At 45.8% G+C, this 20,922-nt stretch overlaps 1 protein-coding gene across 6 annotated transcripts in view; it reads left to right on the forward strand.

Moving 5' to 3' along the window:
• prdm10 (PR domain containing 10) overlaps positions 1–20,922 on the forward strand; it is a 317,111-nt gene that overhangs the window by 158,570 nt on the left and 137,619 nt on the right. For 5 of the 6 annotated variants that reach the window (XM_038778556.1, XM_038778560.1, XM_038778559.1 and 2 more), the window contains 4 exons: positions 421–538; positions 10,610–10,718; positions 17,236–17,412; positions 18,631–18,642. In XM_038778556.1, the coding sequence (XP_038634484.1) occupies positions 421–538; positions 10,610–10,718; positions 17,236–17,412; positions 18,631–18,642 (416 nt within the window). The remainder of the gene's footprint in view (positions 1–420; positions 539–10,609; positions 10,719–17,235; positions 17,413–18,630; positions 18,643–20,922) is intronic. The other variant, XM_038778562.1, reaches the window with a different exon arrangement.

The raw sequence follows: 20,922 nt of genomic DNA on the forward strand, positions 1-20,922 counted from the left end.
TCCTACTTGGTGCACCTGCATACTAACCTTTTGTGATTAATGTAATAGGGCACCCAGATCCTCTGCACCTCAGTGCTTTGCAATCTCTCGCCATTTAGATATTCTTCCATCCAAAATGGACAATCTCACACTTTCCCACATTTTTTTGCCAGATCTTTGCCCATTAACTTAACCTATCTGTATCTGTTTGTAGGCTTCTATGTCCTCTTCACAACTCACTTTTGATCTATCTTTATATCATCAGCAAATTTAGCAACCGTATATGTGATACCTTCATCCCAGTGATTGAAATAAAATTGTAAAATGTTGAGAGCCCAGTACTGATCCCTGAAGCACACCACTAAGTGTTCACATTCGAGCAGATTATGAATGCAATTTTTTCGTAGATATACTGACATGTTTTGTTTGTTTCTTCCTTAGTGTTAAGAGACCAGGAAAAAAACTGGCCCTGCTATGAGTGTAACCGTCGCTTCACCAGCTCTGAGCAGCTCCAGCAACATCTCAACATGCATGATGAGAAGCTGGATTACTTCAGCAGGTACACCCATGAATGCATTTAGAGTCAACAGAGCCAATTACAGTTATCTGTTTCCCTGTCTGTATGTGTGTCACTCTCTGTCTGCTTGTGTCTGTCTCTCTTTCTGTTCCTTCCCCCTTTGTGTCTGCCTCTCCCTCCTGATATTTGTGCACTTGCCTCTACCTTTCTCTCATTTATAAATATCGCTGTATTTCAGATATAGCATTGCCATTTGTTTTGATAGCTCTTGTTTCCAACCTTCAACTAATATTTACAACCGTACAAATTAGGAGCAAGAGTCGACCATTTGGCAGCTCGAGCCGGTTTGACGATTCAGTACGACCGTGACTGATCTGCTTGTAACCTCAACTTCACGTTCCTTCCTACCTCTGAAAACCTTGCTCCTGCAGAATCCATCCATTTCTGTCTTAAAGATAGTCAAAGATTCTGCCTCCACTACCTTTTGAGGAAGGGAATTCCAAAGACAACCTGAGAGGGAAATATTCTCCTCATCTCTGTCTCAAATAGTGACCCCTTATTTTTAATCAGTGGCCCCTAGTTTTAGATTCTCCCACAAGAGGGAACATCCCTCCACATCCACCTGTCAACACCCCTCAGGATCCTGTATTTCAATCAATCACCTCTTACCTTTCTAAACTCCAGCAGATACAAGCCTAGTCTGTGCAGCCTTTCCTCATAAGACATTGCTGGTATTATAGAACAGTAGAACATAGAACAGTACAGCACAGAACAGGCCCTTCGGCCCTCGATGTTGTGCCGAGCAATGATCACCCCACTCAAACCCATGTATCAATCCTATACCCGTAACCGAACAACCCCCCCATTACCTTACTTTTTAGGACACTACGGGCAATTTAGCATGGCCAATCCACCTAACCCGCACATCTTTGGACTGTGGGAGAAAACCGGAGCACCCGGAGGAAACCCACCCACACACGGGGAGGACGTGCAGACTCCGCACAGACAGTGACCCAGCCGGGAATCGAACCTGGGACCCTGGAGCTGTGAAGCATTTATGCTAACCACCATGCTACCGTGCAGCCCCCGGTATTAGTCTTGTAAACCTTCTCGGAATTGCCTCCAATGCATTTACTTCTTTCCTTGAATAAGGATGATGTGGAGATGCCGGCGTTGGACTGGGGTGAGCACAGTAAGAAGTCTTACAACACCAGGTTAAAGTCCAACAGGTTTGATTCAAACATGAGCTTTCGGAGCGCAGCTCCTTCCTCAGATTCACCTGAGGAAGGAGCTGCGCTCCGAAAGCTCGTGTTTGAATCAAACCTGTTGGACTTTAACCTGGTGTTGTAAGACTTCTTACTTGAATAAGGAGACCAGCACTGAGTACATTACTCTAGATGCGATCTCATCATTGTCCTATACAGGGGCAGCAGGGTAGCATGGTGGTTAGCATAAATGCTTCACAGCTCCAGGGTCCCAGGTACGATTCCCGGCTGGGTCACTGTCTGTGTGGAGTCTGCACGTCCTCCCCCTGTGTGCGTGGGTTTCTTCCGGGTGCTCCGGTTTCCTCCCACAGTCCAAAGATGTGCGGGTTAGGTGGATTGGCCATGCTAAATTGCCCGTAGTGTCCTAATGAAAGTAAGGTTAAGGGGGGTGTTGTTGGGTTACGGGTATAGGGTGGATACGTGGGTTTGAGTAGGGTGATCATGGCTCGGCACAACATTGAGGGCCGAAGGGCCTGTTCTGTGCTGTACTGTTCTATGTTCTAGATGTAGACTTGTTTCAGTGAAGTTAGCATATTTGGCTAACCAAATTGAGGGAGCAAGGTATATTTCCAGGAGGTGTGCAGTCGATGGAGTTTAAATGGACATCTAGAGAGCAGCTGATAAGCTGCTTCACAGAAAACTGGTCAAGAAAACTGGAGCTTACAATATCGAGGCGGAAAATTTTCAGATGCCATTTAATAAGAGGCCACATCAAAGGCTACTGCTGAAAATAAACGCTTACGATGTAGAGGACAACATATTGGCATGGACCTGAGGATTGGACAGCTAACAAGAAAGAGAGGGTTGGCATAAGTAAGAAATTTTCTGATTGGCAGGAAGTAACAAATGGTGTGCCACAGAGGTCAGTGCTGGGGTCTCAACTCACTGTAATTTAGATGAATGATCAAAAGGATTTTTGGATAAAAGGACTAACGGTATGATTGCTAAATCTCCTGATGACGTAAAGATACGTAGAAAATTGTGTTGCAACGAGTTTATCAGGAGATACAAACATATATAGATGGCTGAGTGGACAAAGACTTGGCAAATAGAGTATAATGTTGGAAAATGCGGAATTGTCCATTTTGGCAGAACGAGTAAAAAAAGCATATTATCTAAATGGTGAGAGATTGATGAGGTCTGAGGTGCAGAGGGATCTGGGTGTCCTAGTGCATGAATCACAAAGGTTAGGAAGCAGATGCAACAAGTAATTAGCAAAGCTAATCGAATTGCATTATTTATTGCGAGGGGAATTGAATACAAGAGTTATGTTTCAGTTGTCAGATCTCTGATCAATCTGTACCTTTCTTAGTACTAATTTTTAATTTTTCTTGAGCTGTGGTCTTCATTGTTATTCCTATTGATGTAAATCAGCAGTGACAGCAATAGTTACGCAGTAATTAACAAATCCCAATTCTCCATTTTAAATATAGGAATTGCTAGACAGTAAATGAAGAAGATTCACGTTGTTCCCCTCATACTATCCTCGTAGTTGCATGATTCAACTATATTGATGTTGTAATCTAATTTTAGCAATCAATCTCTATTAATTCGTCTGCACAGACTTGAGGTTGGACAAACCATATCATGACTCCTCAGATACTGAAGCATTCCAGGTCCAAATGCAGCAAGACATTGTTGATATCCAGGCTTCAACTGACGAGTAACATTCTCGCCACACAAGTGCCAGACAATGACCAACCCCAACAAGAGAGCATCGACCCTTGACATTTGATGGCATTACCATCACTGAATCCCCCACTATCAACATCCTGGGGGTTACCATTGAGCAGGAATTGAACTGAACCACCCATATAAATACTGTGGCTACAAGAGCAGGTCAGAGACTAGGAATCCTACAACGAGTAACTCACCATCTGACTCCCCGAAACCTGGCCACCATCTACAAGTTACAGTCAGAAGTTTGATGGAATACTCTCCACTTGCCTGGATGAGTGCAGCTCCAACAGCACTCAAGAAGCTTGCCAATCGTGGGAAGCACTGTGGCATAGTGGTTAGCACAGTTGCTTCACAGCTCCAGGATCACAGGTTCGATTCCCGGCTTGAGGTGCATATCCAGACATCTTTTAACGGGTTGAAGGATTTTGCTTCCTCCTACTTTTTCAGAGTTCCAGACCCCAATAACTCTCTGGGTGAAAACATTTTTCATCATCTCCCCTCTAATGCTTCTACTAATCATTTTAAATCTATGCCCCTTGGCCATTGATCTCTCTGGGAAAGTAAGCATGCCCTTCCCATCCACCTCATCTTGGCCCCTCACAATTTTGTATAAGTTGATTAAATCTCTCCTATGCCTTTCCTGTTCCGAGGAGAACCTCAGCCTATCCAGTCTTTCCTCATAACTGCAATTTTGCAGTCCCAGCAACATCTGCGTAAATCCCCCTCGTACCCTCTCTAATATAATTACAACCTTTCTGTAATGAGGTGACCAGAACTGCACACAAGTTGTGGCCTAACTAGTGTTTTATATAGTTCCAACATCACCTCCCTGTAAGGGCAAGTTCTTTTGTATCCTTCCTTGGGTTTCAATTTGTACTTTGGGTGTGTGCCTGGTTAGCGCACAATGGATATTTTTAATGTAGAATTAAAAAATAAATTCTACTTCACTAATACAAGGAAGATTTCTATGTTTGTGATTGTGCTGATGATTGAGAGTAGATTGATGGGCTGGAATATTGGCTGAATTGGACTTGTCATGCTTTTTATGGACAGGACTTAACCTGTGCAACTGTCCATATTGTTGTGTGGGCATCAATATAGCAGCCATTTTGGAACTGTTGGGCGAAGGGTGTGGTTAATTCTGGAGCACAGTACTGCAGCCAGGAATGTTGTCGGGGCCGGTGGAATTTGGTGTGTTCAGCACATTTTGCCATTCCTCCGTCTCATGTGGAATGAATTGAATTGATGTTGGGGAACTCAGGAGGAGGAGTCCTCTGGCAGCACTCCCATATAACGGAAGGTTAAAAGATTGTGGCCAAAAACTCCATTATTTCCACCCGTACTTCCTTAAGGACATATGCCATAAGACCATTGATAGGACAACGTTTCTACCATTTTCAGCAACTTCAATTGCAACACTCCCTACTCTTACCGACTATTATTACCTATACTATCTGTAAAATATTATACAATTACTTTAGCTATTGTATGAGCTATGTCAGCCATGCCTTAGTGGTTAATGCATGTGCCTTTGAATCCCAACATTCTGAATTCAAATTCTACTTCAGGTATTGAGCACAGAAATCCAGCTGCCCCTCCAGTGTCGTACTGAGAGAGTGCTGAATAGTTGTACGTGCTGTCTTTTGATGAGGTGTTAAACCAAGGTCCCATCAGCCTGCATTGGTGGATTTAAAACATCCTGTGGCACTATTTCGAAGAGGAGCATGGGAGTTGTCTCTGGTATCCTGGCCAATGTTTATCTCTTAATCAGCATCATAAAACATATTATCTGGACATTATCACGTTATTTGTGTGAATTTTCTAAGGCAATGTGTTTCCTACATTACAACAGTGACTATGCTTCAAAACGAAAAACACGTCTTTGTCTGTAAAATGCTTTGAGATGTCCGGTTTAAAATTGCTCGGCCTTTTTATTATCTAAATCAATTTCTGTACTCCCTCCTTCTTTGCTCCTATATTAAAAGCATCCTCATTTTGGTGTGTTGTGTGTCTGTGTCCCACAATCCATCTAAGATGATGCACATATGGCAGATCTATTGGAAGGGATAACATCTCATGACAGGTGCAAGTCCTTATTGAGTACCTCAGCTGTGCTCTCTGTCTCCGCAGGAGGATCTATTTGGTACTTAAAATAAAAGCAGAAAATGCTGGGATGGCTCAACTGGTACAGTAGCTTCACCCATGAGGTGAATCCTGGACACCACCCAAACTGTTCTGGTACTGCATGAGGTAACTCCATTCTACCCTGTGGCAGGTTTTCTCTGCATCAAGGGAGATGATACCTTCAGGTGTCTCTTCGTCAGGTGGGGCTACGATCACATTCAGCAGGCGACTGATGTTTGCTGATAGTTGCTTGCCCTTGAACCTCTGCGACTACCTCTTGCAACTCTCAAGTCGCCGTGCCAGGGCCTTCGCCAGGACATGAGTGTCAGTGTTTAGGAGCAAGATGGGCCTGTATGACTGCACTCCATTGGGTGCTTGTCCTTTTTCATGACCAGTGATATCGGGGCCTGTGCCAGGGTGGGCGGCAGGGTCCCTCTCCATAGTGAGCCATTAAAATCTCTCGCAGGTGCGGCGCAAGTGCTCCTGCAATTATTTTAGCAAAGTCTCCTGGGAATCTGTCCAAACCCGGTGCCTTTCCCGACTGCATGGAGTAGATGCTCTCCAGTGCTAGTGGTGCTTCCAATCCCTGTTTTCTGTCTCTCTCACAACTGATATGTCCAGTCCGTCGAGGAACTCTTTCATTTTCAAGTCCCCTCTGGGTTCTGAGGTGTACAACCCCCGGTAGTAGGTTGCGAATGCCTCATTGATCTTGTCTGAGGCTGTGGCTAGTCTCCCGTTCTTATCTTTTACCTGCGCTATTTCCCTTGTGGCAGCCTGATTTCTCATCTGGTGTGCCAGCAGGCGGCTGGTCTTGTCTCCAGGTTTGTCGAAGATCCCCAGTGTCTGGCGGAGTTAGTTTTCCCGGTGGAGAGCAGGTCAAACTCCATTTGTAACTTCATCCTCTCTGCCAGTAGTTCCATAGTCCCTCTCCTTTTTGTCCCTAAGTGCCCTCCATGCGATTATTTCCCCCCTTTTCACTGCCTTCAGTGCCTCCCAGAATGTGGAGGGTTCGACCTCCCCATTTTGGTTGCAGATTACGTATCCCTCGATGGCCTGTGACATTTCATCGCAGAATGCCTTGTCGGCGAGGAGGGATGTGTCCAGCTTCCAACCTCACATCCACTTAGTGCGGAAAGTAGTCGGGAGATGATTATAACGGTATATTCCACCCCGACTATCCCTAGAAGCACCAATTTCCCTACTATAAAGAAGTCATTGCGGGAGTATATTTTGTGGACTTGGGAGAAGAAGGAGAATTCTCACTCCCTCAGGACCAGCCCCCATCTGTTCCATAAAGGCGCTCACTTCCCCATGATGAGTTGCTGGGAGTCTAGGTCGGGGATTTCTGCCATAGTCTTTTTTATAAAGCCTGAGTTGTCCCAGCTGGGAGCATACACATTTACCTGTACCGCCGCTGCTGCTTCCAGGGCACCGCTAACCATGATATATCGGACGCCATGGTCTGTCACCATTTTCCTTGCTGTAATGTTTGTCTTCTTAATGGACAGTATGGCCAGCCCCCCGAGCCCTCATCCTGCAGCATGCTTGGTAGCTATGTCCTATCCATCCCTTCCTTACCCTCAGTCGGCCCTTCTCCTTCAGATGTGTCTCTTGCAGGAAGATTACATCGACCTTCAGGCTTTTCAAATGGGTGAAGCCTCTGGATATTTTCACTGGGCCATTAAGTCCCCTGACGTTCCAAATGACCATTCTGGTATGAGCCACCATTGTCTTCTTTGTTCATGGCCTTCTCCGCAAGCAACCTGTTGTAACCAGCATTCTACCCTCTTCTACCTACTCCCCAATCCTCCCCTACCCCTCTTCTCCGTGCCCCTGTGGGATTTTCTTCCCCGTCGCTCCCTACCTTAACCTACCCTTGCCCTGCTATTTTACCTCTACTCTTCTGCCAGGCGCTCCCTCCCCCTCCTCGGGGTGCACTAGCTAGATGGATAAAGAACTGGCTGGGCAACAGGAGACAGAGAGTAGTGGTGGAAGGGAGTGTCTCAAAATGGAGAAGGGTGACTAGTGGTGTTCCACAGGGATCCGTGCTCGGACCACTGTTGTTTGTGATATACATAAATGATCTGGACGAAGGTATAAGTGGTCTGATGAGCAAGTTTGCAGATAATACTAAGATTGGTGGAGTTGCAGATCGCGAGGCGGACTGTCAGAGCACAGCAAAATATAGATAGATTGGAGAGTTGTGCAGAGAAATGGCAGATGGAGTTCAATCCAGGCCAATGTGAGGTGATGCATTTTGGAAGATCTAACTCAAGAGCAGACTATATGGTCAATGGAAGAGTCCTGGGGAAAATTGATGTACAGAGAGATCTGGGAGTTCAGGTCCATTGTACCCTGAAGGTGGCAACGCAGGTCGATAGAGTGGTCAAGAAGGCATACAGCATGCTTGCCTTCATCGGACGGGGTATTGAGTACAAGAGTCGGCAGGTCATGTTACAGTTGTATAGGACTTTGGTTAGGCCACATTTGGAATACTGCGTGCAGTTCTGGTCGCCACGTTACCAGAAGGATGTGGATGCTTTAGAGAGGGTGCAGAGGAGGTTCACCAGGATGTTGCCTGGTATGGAGGGTGCTAGCTATGAAGAAAGGTTGAGTAGATTAGGATTGTTTTCTTTGGAAAGACGGAGGTTGAGGGGAGACCTGATTGAGGTCTACAAAATTATGAGAGGTATGGACAGAGTGGATAGCAACAAGCTTTTTCCAAGAGTGGGGGTGTCAATTACAAGGGGTCACGATTTCAAGGTGAGAGGGGAAAAGTTTAAGGGAGATGTGCGTGGAAGGTTTTTTACTCAGAGGGTGGTGGGTGCCTGGAATGCTTTGCCAGCGGAGGTGGTAGAGGCAGGCACAATAGCATAATTTAAGATGCATCTGGACAGATATATGAACGGTGGGGAACAGAGAGAAGTAGACCTTGGAAAATAGGTTTAGATAAAGGATCTGGATCGGCGCAGGCTGGGAGAGCCGAAGGGCCTGTTCCTGTGCTGTAATTTTCTTTGTTCTTTGTTCTTATCCTCTTACCTACATTATCTTTCGGGCGGCACGGTAGCACAGTGGTTAGCACAGTTGCTTCACAGTTCCAGGGTCCCAGGTTCTATTCCCGGCTTCGGTCACTGTCTGCGCAGAGTCTGCACGTTCTCCCCGTGTCTGCGTGGGTTTCCTCCGGGTGCTCGGTTTCCTCCCTCAGTCCAAAGGTGTACACGTCAGGTGGATTGGCCATGCTAAATTGCCCTTAGTGTCCAAAAAGGTTAAGTGGGGTTTGGGGATGGGGTGGAGATGTGGGCTTCGGTAGGGTGCTCTCGGCTGGTGCAGACTTGATGGGCCAAATGGACTCCTTCTGCACTGTAAATTCTATGATTCTATGATATCTCTGCATGCTCACATCCTTGCTTGCCCGGTGGCTCCCCTCCTATTTCTGGCCCATTTTGTTCTTCCTTTCTCCCCACCCCTCAGTTTCAGTGTCTTATTGCTGTCTTCCCAACCAATTTTCCTTGACACATTCCTCTGCTTCACCCAGCGCGTGGAAGTAAAACTCCCTCTTTTTGAATGTTACCTAGAGTTTTGCTGGGTAAACTAAAGCATCTCGATCTGTATTTTTTTTTTAAAACAGGGCTGCCTTGGCTTTGTTGAACTGTGCCCTGCACTTGACCAGGTTGGCCCCAGTGTCTTTTTATATACGGATTGCGTAGCCTTCCCATTACAGGGCCTCGTGCTCCTTGCCCAGTTTAAAATCCGGCCATTGTCCTGGTACCTGTGGAGTTTGACAGTGATTGCTCTTGGCGGTTCCCCGGATTTGGGCCTTTGGCTGATCTGTGGGTCTATCTCTCACCCGACCAATTTTCCCAGCATTTTGCTAATAGTCTGTTGGGTTCCTGCCCTCTGTGTTTTTGGGTAGTCCTACGATCTTCAAATTTTGGCGGCGGGATCTATTCTCCTGACCTTCAACTTTCCCCTTGAGCACTCCCTCGGCCACCGTTAACCTTGCCATCTCGGTTTCGAGTGCGGTGATCCGGTCGCTCTGGTCCAGTTCCCGCACCGTCTCTTCCTGGGTTTCCAACCGGCACTCCATCTTTTCCAGGGTCTCTTTGAAGGCGATTACTTTTGCTGCCTTCATGGTCTCTTTGAGGTTCTCTTTGATGGAGTCTCTCAGTTTTAGTTACAAGGAACTCCATTAATTGTCCCGCTGGTCGTTGGGCCGGTGCCAGCGGTCATGTTAGCGCTCCCTCCCGGTCTGCCATGCTCTGCTCGGCTTCACTCCTTGCGTCTGCCGTTTGCTTCCTTCTCTCCTGACTCTTCATGCTCCTGCTGTCTTAATTTTCCTGGCGGATTTGAGGGCATTTGCTTGAGTGGTTGTCGTTTGTTTTGTTGCAGGTGAAGAGCCATTTTTAGTGCGACTGTTCAGCACATTGCCACCACTGGACGTCTTTTATTCCCTTTTATGTTGCCAACTAACCTTTGCTCGGACACTCTCTTTGTGCCGTGTTATTTTATTTGTCGACGGCACTTTCTATAGTCTGCTTGATTCTCTCTTGTATTATGAACCAAACACTTATCATAAACCTCTTTTTCCTGTTACTTTTATGTTCATTTGTTTAGTCTTTAGAACTTTCACTTTGTATTGCCTTCCTTTCTCCCTCATGAGAATGTGCCTCTTCTGGTCCCAAGCTGTCTGCTCCATAAAGCCTTCCCAATGCTCATTTACTTGTTAAACCTTGTACCCAAATGCTGGGAGTGAACGTATGACTTTTGGGTGCTAATCTACGATTATATGTGTCACCCTATTATAGAAAGGGTACAAAATCAATGGGAAAATTGAAGCATAATTTCATTGGACATCACTGGTGTTGCATAGTTCGACTGAAGACAGGAGACCCGAGAGGTTGGCGCTTTTCTCCCTGGAGCTGTCGGTTTGCCATTTTCCTGCATGAACCTGTCCCGGGGACATACTACTTTAGTCAGGAATGCTGCTTTTTCTCGGTGGTGCTTAACTTTGTCAAAATGTCTTACCAGATCTGATTTCTGACAGGTCCAAGTGCAGAGGTCGCGGCCGAGGTAGGAGGCGGTTTGGTCCAGGGAGACGACCAGGCCGGCCGCCAAAGTTCAACCGACAAGAGACGATTACAGAACAGAGTGAGGTAAAGCTGCTGTTCAATCCAAAGCTCCTTTTAAACTTTCTGAAATAGTAAATCTGCATAAAGATAGCTGCAACTTTATGGAACACAATGCCATTACTTTACGACAGCTTGTAGTTCAATATGCAAATTAAATGACTGTTCATTCCTTGAAACAAGCTCTATCTCTCCATATTGATTAGAATCGCCATGAACCTTGAGGGAAAAAGCCTGCTACTTTTTTTTCATGGATGACTCATTGAACTGCCCTCATTCTGATCCATGCTTTCAGCTGAGGCAGCAATGAGCAAGAACAGCAAGAACACCACAACATTGTGGTAAACGATTAAATTGATTAAAAGGGAGCTCCCCAAGGAGCTCGTATCTCAAATGATCATTTTGGAAATTCCAATAACTGCATATTCAAGCTTTACCTGTGGTGTGTGTTGAACTAGATTCACGCAGCTTGCGCTGTGATCATCAACCTCTGCACCTATGAAATTCTCCATAAATGCTCTTTCTGTGCTGTCTATTCGACATAAACCAAACTCAATCTAATCTGCAGGGGGAGAGAGAAGGGAACCTATTGAACAATCCAAGAAACTCTGAAACATTTAAAAACAAAAGGCCGAGGAACCAAGAAAGACCTAGAAATGAGTGGAGTTGTAAAAGCCCAATACAATCCTAAGCAGGTTCTCCAGTGTTAAAATAGCAGGAGGATTAACAAACGGCATTTGATGCGAAAATGAGGAAGAACTGAAGAATGGAAATGGTCAAAGGATTATTTTCCAGAAAAGTTCACTGTGGAAGACTTGGAGCATGTCACTCATGATAGGTGCTGCAATCTAATTTAACTACTGTCATCACCAAGGACTAGACGAAAGGAGCCAAAAGTAATAAATCCTAGGATGCAGGTAGTGTATTCCTAGAATTGCAAGTATTGATAGTCATCCTGAGTGCAGTTGATGCATTAATAATCTGGAAGGAGGTACTGAAGGCACTGTTGCTAAGTTTGCAGATGCTACAAAGATCTGTAGAGGTACAGGTAGTATTGAGGAAGCAAAAGGGCTGCAGAAGTTCTTGGACAAGCTAGGAGAGTGGGCAATGAAGTGGCAAATGAAATACAATGTGGAAAAGTGTGAGGTTATACACTTTGGAAGGAGGAATTTAGGCCTAGACTATTTTCTAAATGGGAAATGCTTCGGAAATCAGAAGCACAAAGGAACTTGGGAGTCCTTGTTCACAATTCTCTTAAGGTTAATGTGCAGGTTCAGTCGGCAGTTAAGAAGGCAAATGCAAGGGCAGCACAGTGGCGCAGTGGGTTAGCCCTGTTGCCTCACAGCGCCGAGGTCCCAGGTTCGATCCAGCTCTGAGTCACTGTCCGTGTGGAGTTTGCACAGTCTCCCTGTGTTTGCATGGGATTTGCCCCCACAGCCCAATGATGTGGAGGGTAGGTGGATTGGCCATGCTAAATTGCTCCTTAATTGGAAAAAATTGATTGAGTACTCTAAATTTTAAAAAAAGATGGCAAATGCAATGTTAGCATTCATGTGAAGAGGGCTAGAATACAAGATTAGGGATGCACTTCTGAGACTGTATAAGGATCTGGTTAGACCCCATTTGGAGTATTGTGAGCAGTTTTGGGCCCCTTATCTAAGGAAGGATGTGTTGGCCTTGGAAAGGGTCCAGAGGAGGTTCACAAGAATGATCCCTGGAATGAAGAACTTGTCATATGACGAACGTTTGAGGACTCTGGGTCTGTACTCGTTGGAGTTTAGAAGGATGAGAGGGGATCTTATTGAAACGTACAAGATACTGCGAGGCCTGGATAGAGTGGACCTGGAGAGGATGTTTCCACCTGTAGGAAAAACTAAAAGCAGAGGACACCATCTCAGACTAAAAGGACGATCATTCAAAACAGAGATGAGGAGGAATTTCTTCAGCCAAGGAGTATAAAAAGTGGCAAGTCATGTTGCAGCTGTATAGAACCATAGTTAGGCCACACTTGGAGTATATTGTTCAATTCTGGTGACCATACTACCAGAAGGATGTGGAGGTTTCAGAGAGGGTGCAGAAGAGATTTACCAGGATGTTGCCTGGTATGGAAGGTATTAGATATGAGGAGAGGTTGAATAAACTGGAATGAAGGAGGTTGAGGGGCGACCAGATAGAGGTCTACAAAATTATGAGGGGCATAGACAGAGTGGATAGTCAGAGGCTTTTCCCCAGGGTAGAGGGGTCCACTACTAGGTTTAAGGTGCGAGGGGCAAGGTTTAGAGGAGATGTACGAGGCATTTTTTTTACACAGAAGGTAGTGGATGCCTGGAACTCGTTGCCGGAGGAGGTGGTGGAAGCAGGGACGATAGTGACATTTCAGGGGCATTTTGACAAATACATGAATAGGATGGTCGGCGCAGGCTTGGATGGCCGAAGGGTCCGTTTCTGTGTTGTACTTTTCTTTGTTCTTTGTTCTTGTTCAAAGGGCGATGAATCTGTGGAACTCTTTGCCGCAGAAGGCTGTGGAGGCCAATTCACTGAGTGTCTTTAAGACAGAGATAGATAGGTTCATGATTAATAAGGGGATCAGAGGTTATGGGGAGAAGGCAGGAGAATTGGGATGAGAAAAAAATCAGCCATGATTGAATGGCGGCGCAGACTCGATGGGCCGAGTGGCCTAATTCTGCCCCTTTGTCTTATGGTCATATGATGCAGTTGATATGGATTTCAGGAAAAACCTTCGACAAGGTCCCACATGGGAGACTGATTTGAAAAGGTCCACATGGGATCCAAGGTAATGTGACAAGTTGGATCCAAAATTGTCTTAGTGATAGGAGACAGGAGGTGGTGGTACAAGAATATTTGTGTTACTGAAGGCCAGTGTCCAAAGGCCTACCATAGTGATCAGTGCTGGGTCCCTTGTTATTCAATACAGAAGAACATTTGGGGGGGCGGGCACGATAAGTAAGGTTGCAGATGATATAAAGATTGGCAGGGTGGTTGACAGTGAAGAAGGTCTTGGGTTACAGGAGGACATAGACGAATTGGTCAGATGGGCAGATTATTGTCAGATGTAATTTCGCCCTGAAAAGTGTGAGAAAGGAGTAACACGACAAGGGAGTGCTCAGTGAATGGCAGAACACTCGGTAGCTCCCATGAACAAGAGGGACCTTGGGGTGCTTGTCCACAGATCCTTGAAGGCGGCAGGACAGGTTAATAGAGTAGTTAAGAAGGCATACGGAACACCTGCATTTTTATCAGTCGTGGCATAGATTATAAGAGCAGGGAGGTTATGTTGGAGCTGTGCAGGACTTTCGTTAGGCCACAGCTGGAGTACTGTGTTCAGCTTTGGCCACCTCACTATAGGAAGGATGTGATTGCACCAGAAAGGATGAAAGGAGATTCACCAGGATGTTTCCTGGGATGGAGCATTTTAGCTCTGAAGAGAGGCTGGATGAGCTCGAGTTCTGAATATGAGGGGCATGGAAATTGTGCCTAGAAAGATGTTTCCCTTAGTTGTAGGTCAAAAACAAGGTGCACAATTTTAAGCTGAAAGGCAAGAGGTTTAGAGGGGATTTGAGGAAAAGCAATTTGACCCAGATGGTGGTGGGAATCTGGAATGCACTGCCTGAGAGGGTAGTTGAGACAGGAAACCGTACAATTTTAAAAAGTACTTGAATGAGCACTTGACGTGTGTCTGCGTGGGTTTCCTCCGGGTGCTCCGGTTTCCTCTCACAAGTCCCGAAAGACATGCTGTTAGGTAATTTGGACATTCTGAATTCTCCCTCTGTACCAGAACAGGGGCCAGAATGTGGCGACGAGGGGCTTTTCACAGTAACTTCATTGCAGTGTTAATGCAAGCCTACATGTGACAATAAAGATTATTATTATTATGATGTTCAAGGATATTGGCCATGTGCTGGAAAATGGGAATAGTGCAGATTATCTTTTTTTGTTGGTGCAGGTTTGATGGGCCGAAGACCCTCTTCTGTACTGCGTGATTCAACGATAGGGCTGACAAAATGGGAGAAGCTCCCACTGAATTGGAAATAAGGCAACGACCTATAATCAAAAAACTGATGAAGCAAACCCAAGTATTAGCCTAAGCAGTTAATAAGAGGCAAAATAATGGAACTGAATATCAGCAGCAAATTTCAGGATTACTTGAAAATAACCTCATAAATGTCAGCCAGCACAGTTTTGGAAAGATAGACCCTGCCTGCCAATCTCCTTGCTTGCTTTAAAGCTATTACATAGAATTTACAGTGCAGAAGGAGGCCATTCAGCCCATCGAGTCTGCACCGGCTCTTGGAAAGAGCACCCTACCCAAGGTCAACACCTCTACCCTATCCCCATAACCCAGTAACCCCACCTAACACTAAGGGCAATTTTGGACACTAAGGGAAATTTATCACGGCCAATCCACCTAACCTGCACATCTTTGGACTGTGGGAGGAAACCGGAGCACCCGGAGGAAACCCACGCGCACACGGGGAGGATGTGCAGACTTCGCACAGACAGTGACCCAAGCCGGAATCGAACCTAGGACCCTGGAGCTGTGAAGCAATTATGCTATCCACAATGCTACCGTGCTGCCCCGACGTGTCAAATTGAGAATGATGAATCTTCCAGAAAGCTGCTGATTTCATGCTAGCGTGATGGATACCTGCAATGATCTAGGTTTAACCTAGGGACAAATGGGGACAAAACCTCTGAATCACTCAAGGGACAGTCAGATGTTGTGATGGACAATAAACTGGATGGGCCAAGTGCCCCCTCACTTTATCCGTTGACAGTTTCAAAAATCTATAAATGCTGGCAGGAATATGTTTCGATTATTTGAGTTGTGAAATTATTCGCAACTCGAGTGCATGTATTTAGAGTTAAGTACCTGGAAATGTTGAAACATTGGATCTCGAATGAACATATTGGTGTATATATTTAATACACCAATAATTCTTTAGCTGGTACATTGTTTGCCTTGATTTTAAATATTGTTACCCTGGCCATTGATTTGACTATAGCAATGATAACCAATTACATGGTAGCTGCCTGGTGTAAACCTCTGATAGCTTTATTTATAACTAACTAGATCTGAGATTATTAGTCACTGACTTAATTGTGTCATGTGAATGTCCCTTTAAGAAAAGTGTGCTGTATCAAATGGTTGCAGTGATGTCATTGTGTGGGTGGAGCTGAGCCTGCTCTGCTTTTTACATTTGTTTTGTGCTGAAAGCTGTTTTGGTTCTGTGTTTAGTTTCGCTTTTTCACAACATTTCACAACATTGAGGGCCGAAGGGCCTGTTCTGTGCTGTGCTGTACTGTTCTATGTTCTATGTTCAGTTGGAGAGCTGCATTCAAACCTAGCAGATGTGTGTATTGATCTCTGCAATCTAAAGAATGTCTCCAGATCACTTGATGATTTCAAAGTAATACCTGTTTCTGTAAAGAATACTGTCTTTGTTAAAAGGGTTTTTTGAATTATGGATGTTGTTTGGAAAGTTATTAAGGGTTATCTATAAAGTACTGGGGCGGGATTCTCCCCTACCCGGCGGGGCGGGGGGGTCCCGGCGGGATGGAGTGACATGAGATGGAGTGACATGAATCACTCCGGCGTCCGGCCGCCCCAAAGGTGCGGAATCCTCTGTACCTTTAGGGGCCAAGCCCTCATCTTTAGGGGCTAGGCCCGCGCCGGAGTGGTTGGCGCGCTGCCGGCTGGAAAGGCCTTTGGTGCCACGGCAGCCGGAGCCGAAGGGACTCCGCCGACCGTCAGAAGTCCGCGCATGTGCGGGAGAGTCAGCGGCTGCTGACATCATTTCCGCGCGTGCGCAGGGGGTTCACCTCCGCGTCGGCCATCACGGAGGCTGACACGGCCGATGTGGAGTGGAAAGGGTGCCCCCACGGCACAGGCCCGCCCGCAGATCGGTGGGTCCCGATCGCGGGCCAGGCCATCGTGGGGGCACCCCCCGGGGCCAGATCACCCCACCCCCCGGACCCCAGAGCCCGCTCGCGCTGCCTGGTCCCGCTGGTAAGGGAGGTGGTTTAATTCACGCCGGCAGGACCGGCATTACAGCAGCGGGACTTCGGCCCATCGCCGGCAGGAGAATCGGGTTGGTGGGGGGGTGGGGGGGGCCGACCGGCACGATTCCCGCCCCCGCCAAATCTCCAGTGCCGGAGAATTCGGCGGCCCGCGGGGGCGGGATTCACGCCGCTCCCTGGCGATTCTCCGACCCGGCGGATATCTTTTGGGGGGTCATCAGGGTTGGTAGTTGATAAGATGTTTATTGTGTTTATAAAACACACAGTAAACATTGAATTGTTTTTGTTTAAAAATACTTTTAGTTCTCTGTTGCATCACGACTCTAAAGTGGGCCTTTGTTCTCCCCATAACCAAAATCTATTCAGAGTTGTGGGTCAGGTGAACTCCATAATATACTTTGGTATTCTCTAAACCCTGACCGATAATAATTGTTACCAAATTTTTCTGAAATGCACTGCAGGTGTCCCTGTGTAGGTTCATTTCTCATTTGTTCTATTCTGACAGGTGTTGCAGTTCGCTATGAAGCATCACTTCGAAGACGCGGACGAACCTGTGGCCAATGGAATGGATCAAGAGGAAGACTCTGCCGTTGTCTCTGAGCAGCCAGAAAATTATTCCAGTATTGCTAATAACACAACTACAAGTCCCGGAGCGGAAGTACGGCGCAATAAACGGATACGGGTAATGGCCAAAGTTAATTATAGACTAGCAATTAAAAATTGCATTTGCATGAATTGTAGTAATGATTTGGACTGGAGCTATAGTGAAGACATGGTCTTTCTAACTGATAGTTTGAGATCGACAGCAATATTGCTGTTGGTTTTGGCAAGAATGATTTTGGGATCATGCTGTCAGTAGAGCTGATTAATAGTGCTGGACTTGTCTCCGTTTTAGTTCAATCAAACAAGTGTGATTGAAGGTCATGGGGTAAGTGTTTCACTTCACTTCCTGATTGGTCATGTGGCGGACTGGATTGCTTAAACTTTATTTTCATGGAATAATCAGGCAGGTGCTGTAACACCTTGATAATTCGTTCTGCACTGCACCACCCATGCAGTGAGAAGGAATGTCTAGCACTGCAGATCTTCACCTAATTTTATGATGAGCTTCCCAGAGTATAAACCCCTGCTCAACTCTTGAGATTATCATTTTTGCTTGATGTAGGTTCTTTAGCACTGAAGCCGCACTCGTGATTATGAAGTTGGGAAAACAATAAGTGATCTCATGTATCCTAATCTTCCAAGTTTAATCAAATATATTCACTTTTAATCCATTAAATGTACCTGAGCAAAATTTCTCAGTTAAAAGCAAAATGTTTCAAAAATACAATCTGTGTAACTGAGCATTCAATAATGCACTTTGACTAAGTTTCCGTTGGCTCACAAGAATGATTTTATTGTTGCAATCGCTTGTGATGGTGGAAGGATTATATGTCATAGAAATGCTACCCATTGATAAAGGGCAATTTGTGCTGGTGAATGAGAGCTGGCAGTGCTACTCTGTGAAACCCGCCTGAGGATTTGTCAGGAATCTGGTTCTGTAAAGGTCCCTTATCTGACCTTGACAGGCGACAATTGCTGGACACGATCAACCCAGTGAACTGATATTAAGGATGTGACACCTTAACTTTTCATTCCGATGCCGCTTACAGATTGCTGAGATTGCACTGAGATTTTCTGAGCTGTTATCTGTAAGGGTTGCAGCATTTCTCAAATGCATTGCCTTGTTGTATTGTCTTGCTTTCTCTCAGTTTGTCTCAATGTTAACGAACACTTCCACTGACCTTATTTTGTCGAATCTGTATGCTGAATCTGCATTTGATTGTTTGAAGCTGCTTGAAGTTAAATGACTGAATGGCAGGCTTGATTTTAGTATTTTCTCTTTCCATATGCTTCGCAGTTGGATTTCCAGGTGGGTTTTTCCTTGACCTAGGCACTTAATAAGCATGGGCGAACAGCCATGATGGGTTTTGGGAGTGGAAGAGCAGAATAGAATTGTCTCTCCAGTGTTGTGGGTCACATTACATAACCGTTTAGTGGTGCGTGAGATTCCTGATATGTTACTGTGTTGTGTTACACTTCTAATATCTTAGCATTGAACAACAAATTCCTAATTAATGTTAACCAATGAACACCTTCTAATGCTATGCTGTGCCATTTCTGGTCTGTGTATGTGAGTATAGGTATAAAATATAAATTATGGGATATTTTTGAATTATTTTGGTTAGTGCATAAAAAAACAAGCATTGGATTGACTTCAATTCTGTATTGACAATAAGGATTTTTTTGTAGTTAGATTTCACAAAAATTAGTATTCCAAGTGATGAAAGCAGAATTTTATGCTGTAGATCACAAGAACATCTTCCCGATGTCTGTCCTAAATTTCTCTCTCACTAGTTTCAACCTGTGACTTTTGTCCTTCTCTTACAGTTTAATTTCTTCACACCATTTGGTATTTCTCTTTTTTTGAAGATCATACCTGGGAGCTCATTTATCAAGGCTGAAAAGCACCATTTCTCCACTATTTCTCCAACTCGTATTTGTATAGTGCCTTTTACGAAGGGCTTCATGGGGGTTTTACAGAACAAAACGTAACACTGAGCCGCATGAGATATTCGGGTAAAAGCTTGGTCAAAAAGGTAGGGTTTTAGGAGCATCAGGAAAGAGAGATGGAGAGCTTTCAGGAGAAGATTCCGGAGTTTATGGCCAAGGCAACTGAAGGCGTGGCCACAAATTATGAAGCAATTAGAATTGGGCATGTCAGAATTAGATGAGAACCAGATATCCTGGTTGTGGGGCTGGAGGAGATTAAAGAGAGGGAATGGCAAGACCATGGAGAGATTTGAAAACAAAGCTGAGAATTTCAAAATTGAGGTATTACGTGACCCGGAACCAATGTAGGTCGGTAAATGCAGGACTGGTGTATAAATGGGATTTGGTACATGTGAAGACAATGGGCAGAAAATTTGTGCAAGACGTCGAGTTTACTCAGGTTAGTATGTGGGAAGTATGTGGGGCAGCACGGTAGCATGGTGGTTAGCATAAATGCTTCACAGCTCCAGGGTCCCAGGTTCGATTCCCGGCTGGGTCACTGTCTGTGCGGAGTCTGCATGTCCCCCCCGTGTGTGCGTGGGTTTCCTCCGGGTGCTCCGGTTTCCTCCCACAGTCCAAAGATGTGCGGGTTAGGTGGATTGGCCATGCTAAATTGCCCTTAGTGTCCTAAAAAATAAGGTTAATGGGGGGGGAGGGGGGGGGGGGGGGGGGGGAGTGGAGCCGGGGGGGGGGGGGGGGGGGGGGGGGGGGGGGGGGGGGGGGGGGAGTGGAGCCAGGTGATATTGTGATAAGGGGTGGAGTGTCCGGCCTCCCAGCCGCATGTTTCCCGGCAGCGGGAGTTGGCGCATCATTCGCTGGCGACTGGATTCTCTTCCCGCTGCTGTCAATGGGAATGCCCATTGAAGTCACATCATGCTAATGGAACCCGCAGACAGGGTGCACTGCCCGCAGCGGGAACATAGAGTCCCGCCGCCAGGAACGGCTGGAGAATAGACCTTCCAAGGCAGCGGGCAACACAAATGTGGCTGGGAGATTATAGAACATAGAACAGTACAGCACAGAACAGGCCCTTCAGCCCTCGATGTTGTGCCGAGCAATGATCACCCTACTCAAGTCAACGTATCCACCCTATACCAGTAACCCAACAACCCCCCACCCCCACCCCCCACCCCACCCCCCACACCCACACCCCCCCTCCACCCCTCAGTCTGGTTCAGCGTTAGATAATTGTCAGGGAAAAGGCTTTGTCGCAGGCATTGTCAAAAGTGTTTTTTTACTTTGGAAGATTTAATTGGAGGGAATTGTTGGCCGTGCAGTACTGGATGTTGTTTCAGCAGTCTGAAGAGAGTAGCTAAACTAAACTTTGGTCCCTTGAAAACAGACAGGAGAAATTATCACAGGGAAGTGACGGAGGCATTGAACAAATATTTTATCTGTCGTCATAATAGAAGATACAAATTCCATACCAGAAATGAACTCTAAACTCAGGGCTAAAACGGGTGAGGGAATTGGAAATTAATATCAGCAGAAATCAAGTATTGGAGAAACACATAATCCGACAAACCCCGGAATCTGATGGCCTATACCCTAAGGCTCTAAAAGAGGTAGCTGCAGAAATAGTGGATGTGCGAGTTAAGAT

The sequence above is a fragment of the Scyliorhinus canicula genome, chromosome 19 (genome assembly GCF_902713615.1).
Source record: "Scyliorhinus canicula chromosome 19, sScyCan1.1, whole genome shotgun sequence".
Lineage (NCBI taxonomy): Eukaryota > Metazoa > Chordata > Chondrichthyes > Carcharhiniformes > Scyliorhinidae > Scyliorhinus > Scyliorhinus canicula.